Genomic DNA, 7,747 nt, shown 5'->3' with positions numbered 1-7,747 from the left:
CTAACTTCTTATGGAAAGGTAAATAGGACCCAAAGCAAAGACAATTGCCACAATGGAGTAGTTCAGGAAAACTGGCAAACACCTGACCCCCAGTCAAAGCCAACCATTCACATTTACAAAGCAGGTCAAGACATTTGCTAAGGCTCCTTGTACCAGGGCCCAGGGGAGCACCTGAATACTGGGAAACCATGGAGGTAGTCAGAAGACACTTGCTCCTGCCTCATCTCCCATTTTGCTAGGGATTAAGGGCCCATCAAGTACACTTCTTAGAAGGGCAACCTGAAGGTATGGGTGGTGAATCAAGACTCCAATTGGACAAGGCAGCAACTTTCTCTGATGAGGTCTACACCAGTCAGTAAGCATAGAATTCGTTCACAAAGAGCCTTTCTGTTAATTAAAAGCATCCTCTAGACAAGGTATGAGTAACTTAACAGAACCATTTTCTAAAATTTACAAAAACCACACTTGTTTTAAGTGTACAATGATTTTTATTTGCTGACAAAATCCAATTTTAGGTTTTTTTTTAAGTCTACAAAAGCCAACTAGTCCTCAGACTCTGACCCATCTTCATCTTGACTAATCTGGAAATAACGAAGTTCGTAAGTCTCCTTGTCAGATGCAACCACACGAAGCCAATCACGGAGGTTATTCTTCTTAAGGTATTTCTTGGTAAGATATTTCAAATACCTTTAAAACAAAACCATGACTTCATTAAGATATTTAACTCCCACTATAGAGGCACACTGCCAGGTCTTCTCTTCCCAAACTCACTAGTCTTTATTTCTAAGGAGCAGATAAGGACAAGAGCAGTCTCTCAATCCTATGTATAATTTATATCCCATGAAATCTGCTGTCCCTCTACCCTCAAAATGCTATTGTTCTTTATGTTTGAAACTACCAGGAATAGCAGCAGTGGCAGCCTCTTCATCCTGTCTCTATTGCACAAACAGATTAACAGAGGAATTTTAGCAGAATGCTACATTTTATATACCCTACAAAACATTCCATTACAATTTAAAACCCAACAACTAACCTTTTAGAGAACTGTTTCTCAGAAACAACTGTAATTTTATTCTTCAATCGTTCAATGTGAACAACATTCCCAAGATTTCCAGTTTTTCCATTGACTTTAACCTTCTCCCGTAGAAACTGTTCCTGTTTTCAAACAGAAAAAATGCAAAACTAGGGAAGAAAACCCTAGACAGTCACTAGGGAAGGTACCCTAGGAGTACAGCTTAGGTTAATATCAAGTACTATATTTAAACGCCAAGAACTATACAATTATAGTAAGAAAGACACTTACAAAATTTCCAGAATCAAAAATTCCATCTTCTACTGGATGAGTAAGGTCCAAATGAAACCTCCAGGTTGACTTCTTAGGCTTCTTGTCTTTCTGCTGCAAACATTATGAACTGAATTATGTTCTATAATGGGGTTATACAAATAAATTCTATTCAATACCTAAAGGAACATGCACTGCATGAAAAGGTCACTTATTAATTTGGTTTAAACAAAATTTCGACAACTCCTATGGAATCTTGCCACTAAATGCCTCACAAATGAACTGTTTCCTAGTGTAACTGAACAAATAACCAACATACTTTCAATTTCAAATCAAAACACCCATGTGGTTCTGTCTAAATTTAAACAGCATATTTAAGCCTGCATATACAGAGTAATGGGTTCCATTATGCTGTTCCAATTCGTCCACACAGATCCACCCAAATGACTACAATTAGTAAGTCTCCGCCCGCTGGTAGCTTTGTAAACTGTCCCCCTCCCTCCAATTATCACAAACCCGGAACTAGCATTTGAGCGAATTATGAAACTCGATTTACTCATGGCTGTGGAACGAAATCCCTATGGGTTTATGGTGTCAGCCATTACTCAGCTTTGAATCCTAGCTCAGCAGTTTTTTAAGAAATTATTTGGTTAAAATGACTTTCCAAAGTTTTTAAACCACGCTTCTCATATTGCTAAGGTCACGACTTTTACACAGCCGCGGACCGGCCACCCCAGCTCTCCTCTCCCGGTCGCACAGCGGCGAAAGGTCATCAGGAGCCAGGAAGAAATCGAGAGCCCCGAGACCGACCTCGCGAGCCATCACCTGGCTAGACGCCCCGCCGGGCCGCGTCCGGCTCCGCCGGGCCGCGCGGCAGCCGCGGGAGGCTGGGAAACTCGGATCCTATCACACCAGGGGACACCGGGACGACTCAATCGCGCGCTGTCTTCTCGGCTGAGGCGCTCCCCCTCCCACTAGCCAGACGCACAGGGAACCTACAGCACGCTAACAAGCTCGCACGCGCGGGCACTCACCGGCGCCATGCTGTCCCGCGGCCGTGGGAAGAGACCGGGCCTCCGTGGCGCGCACGCTTTTATATGGAAGCGTGACGTCATACGCAGAGCGCGCAAGTCGGCCGCAACTCGGAACCGGATATAGGCAGGCGTGCACGTCCAGTCACCTAGGAAACAGAGGCGTGGCGTCGGGGGCGCGGATGCGCGGGCGTTGGGCTCCCGCGTGCGCCATCTAGCGGGCAGCGGAGTTGAACTCATTCTGTGCTCTTGGCTTCCAGTCACCTTGCTCAGCTCCGGGGGCAAGGCCGAGCCTCGTGTTGCTTTAGGACCCTCTCTATTGCGATTTTAATCCTCCAGAGAAAAAGTTCTATGTTTTGTCTAGGATTTTACGGTAGAGGATGTCTTTCTGAGAAAAACATGTTGAGTACACTTTGGGTTTAGAGGATGGGCATAGTTTATTCTGTTTTCTACTGGCTTCACAATTTGCTGAGACCTAACTACCAATGTCTACAATCTACAAGTACATTAGGATGGAGGTATCTTGATGGTGGAAAGAAAAAGAGCCTTTGAGTTTTGAATGTTTGTGAATTGATGTCCAGTCCAGAAAACTGTCATGCATGTTGGTATTTATCAGTAACAAGTCCCTGTGGACGTGAGACTCTAGGATTTAGGGGCAGGAGATGGGATGGACTTTAGTTGTGGATTTGGAAAAGGCCCTACAAGCAATTAGTTATAGGGTTAATACAGTGTAGGGCATGGAGCTAGTGGTGCTAGAGTTCTAGAAGAAATCAATTTCATTAAATTTTCAAAAATCTGTTTGCCTGAAGAACCACAAGAATGGTGGGGACAGGGATTAGCATTTCTTTCTCAAGGGCTTTCCCTTCTGTGAGCAAAATGATCTTTGTGTTATTAGATACTTTGAAAATAAGCCATTAATTGACGTCTTAAAATTTTGTGTTGTTTATCCTTGGCAACTTCCTATGTCCTAACAATAAACATTTTTAAAACTATTAAGCCATTTATGTGAAGGAGACATAAAAATATGTGACTCTAAATAACTAATAATCCCCAAATACTTAATTAGAAAACGTAATGGATGAAAATTATTAGAGAAACTTTTTCTCATAATTAGAAAAATATTAACCAGAATTGTGCAAATAGCAAGAATTAATGTTATCAATAATTCTTTCCAAACTTTGGATTTCCTACAAAGTGCACATTGTCTTAGTTACTATTCTACTGCTGTACAGACACTATGGCCAAAGCAATTTATAGAAGGAAGTTTATTTACTGACTTATAGTTTCAGAGAGTGAGTCCCTGACCATCAGAACAGGGAGCATGGCGGCAGGCAGGCATGGCCCTGGAGCAGTAGCTGAGAGCTTATGTCTTGATCCACCAGCATGAAGCAGAGAGGACTAACTGGGAATGGTGTGAACTTTTGAAAGCTCAAAGACCACCCTCAGTGACACATCTCCTTCAGCAAGATCACATCTCCTACCTATCCTTCCCGACTGGGGACCAAGACTCAAATATAGGAGCTTATAGAGGCTGTTATCATTCAAATTAACACAACATCTCACAGTTTTTTGTTTTTAGCTGTAAAAAAACAAGACAAGACAGAACAATGAGAGCCAATGTGCAGTCCCAGCTACTGGAAAATAAGTTAGTACATGACAACCACCTCCTCCCTCCTTTGTTTTTGAGACAGGGTCTCACTATGAAGCCCTGGCTATCATGGGAGCATGAAGACCTGGTTGGGTTTAAACTCACGGGTATCTTCCAGCCTCTGCTTCATAAGTGCTAGGATCAAAGGTGTGCACCGCCATACCTGTGGACAGATATATTTGTAACAAATTATAAACTTAACTTATTGGATTTACTTGATACTAGTTTCTGAATAGCTGGATCAGTTAAAAACAACAACACAGGATATTGTAGATTAAGTTTATTGTAAAACTCCGTATTATATGGCCACCTAAAATACCTAAACCACAATGTTATAAATGACTTGTAATTATAGCTAAGGTGATGGCAAAGTAAATGAATATTCTGGAGGCCAAAAGGCAAACTATGGTCATACATATGTGGAGTACGAATTAGCTCTGCTAAGATAGAATTGAAAATCTGAAACTACAGTTAATGTGTTCTTGGATTGATGCCAGGGAGAAGTAAAAATACTCTCTGGAGAAATGCACCTTTGATCTAGTCAGGAAGAATTTCCTGAGCTAAGCTTCCAGAAATATGAGCTGGCAACATTTTTTTTCAATAATCATTGATATTTTTTATTAAGAAATTTTTTATTCATTTTATATACTAACCACAGATCCTCCTCTTTTTCCTCCTCTCACCCCCTCCAACCTTCCCCTCCAACCCATCCCCCATTCCCTCCAAAAAGGTAAGGCTGACCTCCCAGGGTGTCAGCAGAGCCTGTTATATATTTAGGCAGGTCCAAGCCACTCCCCCTGCATCAAGGCTGTTCAAGGTATACCACCATTGGTAATGGGCTCCAAAAAGCCAGCTCATGCACCAGGGATGGATCCTGATCCTACTGCCAGGGGCCCCCTAAGCAGATCAAGCTACAAAACTGTCTCCCATATGCAGAGGGCCTAGTCCAGTCCCGTGGAGGCTCCACAGGTGTTGGTCTAAATTTCATGAGTTTCCACTAGTTTGTTTTGGTTGTCTCTGCAGGTTTTCCCATCATGATTTTGATATCCCTTGCTCATAGAATTCCTCTTCTCTCTCTTTGACTGAACTCCTGGAGCTAAGCCTGGCGCTTGGCTGTGGATCTCTGCATCTGCTTCCATAAGTTACTGGATGGAGTCTCTATGATGACAGAGTATTCATTGATCTGACTACTGGGGTAAGGAGTTGGTAACTTTTTAAATCACTAAGTACATAGAAAAACAACCACTGTGAATAAAGATCAACCACCCATACCTATAAAATCAGATCATAGAGCCTGCATATATTGGAAATATTCAGAACATAAAATAAATATTTTCTATATGATTAAGAGCTAAGTGTATCTCAAAATATGAGGGAACCAGAGACAGTTAAATTTTGTCAGCATTTAAAACATAAGCCACAAGAAGAATTTATTGTGCTTAAAAATACAAAGGCTGAATTATAAAGAATTAAAAAGTTATGCTAAACAGGATGTAGACACAGCTGAAGAGAAAATTAAGAAATCAGCAACTAAAGTTCAACAGACCATTAAGGAAGGAAGCTTAGCATGGTGAGTGCTAGCAGGAACTCAGGAGGCTATAGCAGGATCCCGTGGTTCCCAGAGTTTGAGATTAGCAGACAACACTTTGAAACTTTGAAGAAAACGAACAACAGCAGAGAAAAAGGAAGGAGAAAAAAGACAGAGGAGGGATGGGGGAGTGAGTAGAAGGAAGGAGGGATGGGGACTGAGTAGAAGACAGAGGAGAGATGGGGACTGAGTAGAAGGAAGGAGGGATGGGGACTGAGTAGAAGGAAGGAGGGATGGGGACTGAGTAGAAGGAAGGAGGGATGGGGACTGAGTAGAAGGAAGGAGGGATGGGGACTGAGTAGAAGGAAGGAGGGATGGGGACTGAGTAGAAGGAAGGAGGGATGGGGACTGAGTAGAAGGAAGGAGGGATGGGGACTGAGTAGAAGGAAGGAGGGATGGGGACTGAGTAGAAGGAAGGAGGGATGGGGACTGAGTAGAAGGTCAAGCAGGTAAAAGTGCTTCTTTGCAAGCCTGTTGAGCAGGTCAATTCGAGAGCCTATGGTGAAAGGAGAGAGCATACTCCTCAAATCTGTCCGCTGACCTCCACTTGCATGTGGTAGCAGGCACACATGTAGCACTAGACACACACACACACACACACACACACACACACACACACACACACCAGCAATAAAATGAAGTTGGAAAAAAGAAGGGAGGAAGGAAGCAAGGAAACAAGGAAGGACATTGTAGAAACACAGAGCAGATTCAAGACAAGGATGCCAGAGGTCCTCCTATCTCTAAATGTTACTAGCTGGGAGGTCCAGTTGGATGTACCAGAGAGAATGGGAAAAGACAGAGAAATGGCTGAATTCTCAGATTCAGGAAGCCCAGAAACCCCAAGTGGAACAATTTAAAAGAGATAGCCCTCCATCTACACTTTAGTGAGCCTTCAAGACACAAAAACACAATTATTTCCAGACTCCAGAGAGGGAAAATCCAAACTATCCACCTCAGCAATAACAAAGGCCGCAAAGTGACAGCTATAAGAAGAAAACTTGAAGATGCACCTAAGACATTTTCAGACCACCATTCTCCATGCTTACTACCCATATATCTTCAGAGGGAGTTCTGAAAGATGGACTTCAGAACAAAGAAAAATAATGCTAGAAAGAAGGATGATGTATTAAATGTTGAGCAAAAACAATTACTAATTTGCATGTAATTCTAAAGATTACCAATTGGATATAGCAGTGATAGTCATGTCTGGCTTGTGAGTTAGAGTGCTATTAATGTTCTTATTAATTAACTAATGTTCTAATTAATGTTCTATTTATACATCTTGATGATACATTTACATTACTAAGTATCTTTAGTTGTGAAAACTCATTAAGTTCTAAATTATGTAATTATGATGCTTATTTTCATACAAATGTTACATGGAGCCAGGTGTAGTGGCCCACACCTTTAATCCCGGCAGTTAGGAGGCAGAGGCAGCCAGTCTTGTCTACAGAGTGAGTTCCAGGACAGCCAGGGCTATACAGAGAAACCCTGTGTCAAACATCACAAACAAAACAAACAAACAAAACTCCAAATGCTACATGTGAACCAAAACAGTTAAAAGAGAGCACCAGCTATCTTATGGAAAATATGGTAAAGTAGATGAAAAATTTCCAGGAAAATACAACCTACCGAAACTTCCATGAGAACAAACAGAATATGTGCAGCTTGGTGTCCTTATGAGACTCCTAACAGTGGGAAAAGGACTGTCTAATTCTTTTGTCTGCTTTTGGGACCCTTTTCCTCCTACTGGGTTGGCTCCTCCAGTCTTGATATGAGGTATGTGCCTAGTCTTATTGTAACTTGTTAGGCCGTATTCTGTCGACATCCCTGGGAGGCCTGCTCTTTTCTGAAGGGAAGCAGAGGAGGAGTGGATCTAGGGGAGAGGAAGCATATGTGTGGGGAGATGGGAGGAGAGGAGGGAGGGAACTGCAGTCAGGATGTAATGTATGAGAGAAGAATAAAAGAAGAAACAAACAAACAAACAATATCTGAAGAGTTTTGCGTCTCTTAAATGGATTCATTTCGTAAATAAAACCTTCCAACAAGAAAAACAGTCAAATAGCTTCACTGGTTACTTTACCAAGCATTTGAGGAAGAAATAATGGCAGTTACATCAGCTTTGTGTTCAAGCTCACATTTGTCAGTTTTCTGTTTTCCAGAAAAGAGGCTCGCTTGCCCAGTTTCCTGCCCTCCAG

At 42.1% G+C, this 7,747-nt stretch overlaps 1 protein-coding gene across 2 annotated transcripts; it reads right to left on the bottom strand.

The window, feature by feature from the left end:
* Positions 1-471: 471 nt before the first annotated feature.
* Rpl22l1 (ribosomal protein L22 like 1) lies at positions 472-2,388 on the bottom strand. 2 transcript variants are annotated; one of them, XM_059264684.1, is made up of 4 exons: positions 2,317-2,388; positions 1,304-1,396; positions 1,034-1,155; positions 472-687 (listed from the first exon to the last, which is right to left on the bottom strand). In XM_059264684.1, the coding sequence occupies exons 1-4, from the start codon at positions 2,323-2,325 to the stop codon at positions 543-545; spliced, it is 369 nt and encodes a 122-aa protein (XP_059120667.1). In that variant the 5' UTR covers positions 2,326-2,388; the 3' UTR covers positions 472-542. The 2 variants fall into 2 exon arrangements, with proteins under 2 accessions (XP_059120667.1, XP_059120668.1); XM_059264685.1 differs by having other exon boundaries at positions 1,304-1,393; positions 2,317-2,340.
* Between the last annotated feature and the right edge of the window lie 5,359 nt (positions 2,389-7,747).

This window comes from Peromyscus eremicus, chromosome 6 (assembly GCF_949786415.1).
Source record: "Peromyscus eremicus chromosome 6, PerEre_H2_v1, whole genome shotgun sequence".
Lineage (NCBI taxonomy): Eukaryota > Metazoa > Chordata > Mammalia > Rodentia > Cricetidae > Peromyscus > Peromyscus eremicus.
This window is presented reverse-complemented; position numbering and strand designations above follow the sequence as displayed.

Excerpts from the sequence above, each read along its gene's own strand:
- Rpl22l1 (XM_059264684.1), bottom strand. Across the intron at positions 1,156-1,303 it reads TTTTTGATTCTGGAAATTTT|GAACAGTTTCTACGGGAGAA; the intron begins GTAAGTGTCTTT and ends GTTTGAAAACAG. Across the intron at positions 688-1,033 it reads GAGAAACAGTTCTCTAAAAG|GTATTTGAAATATCTTACCA; the intron begins GTTAGTTGTTGG and ends TTTGTTTTAAAG.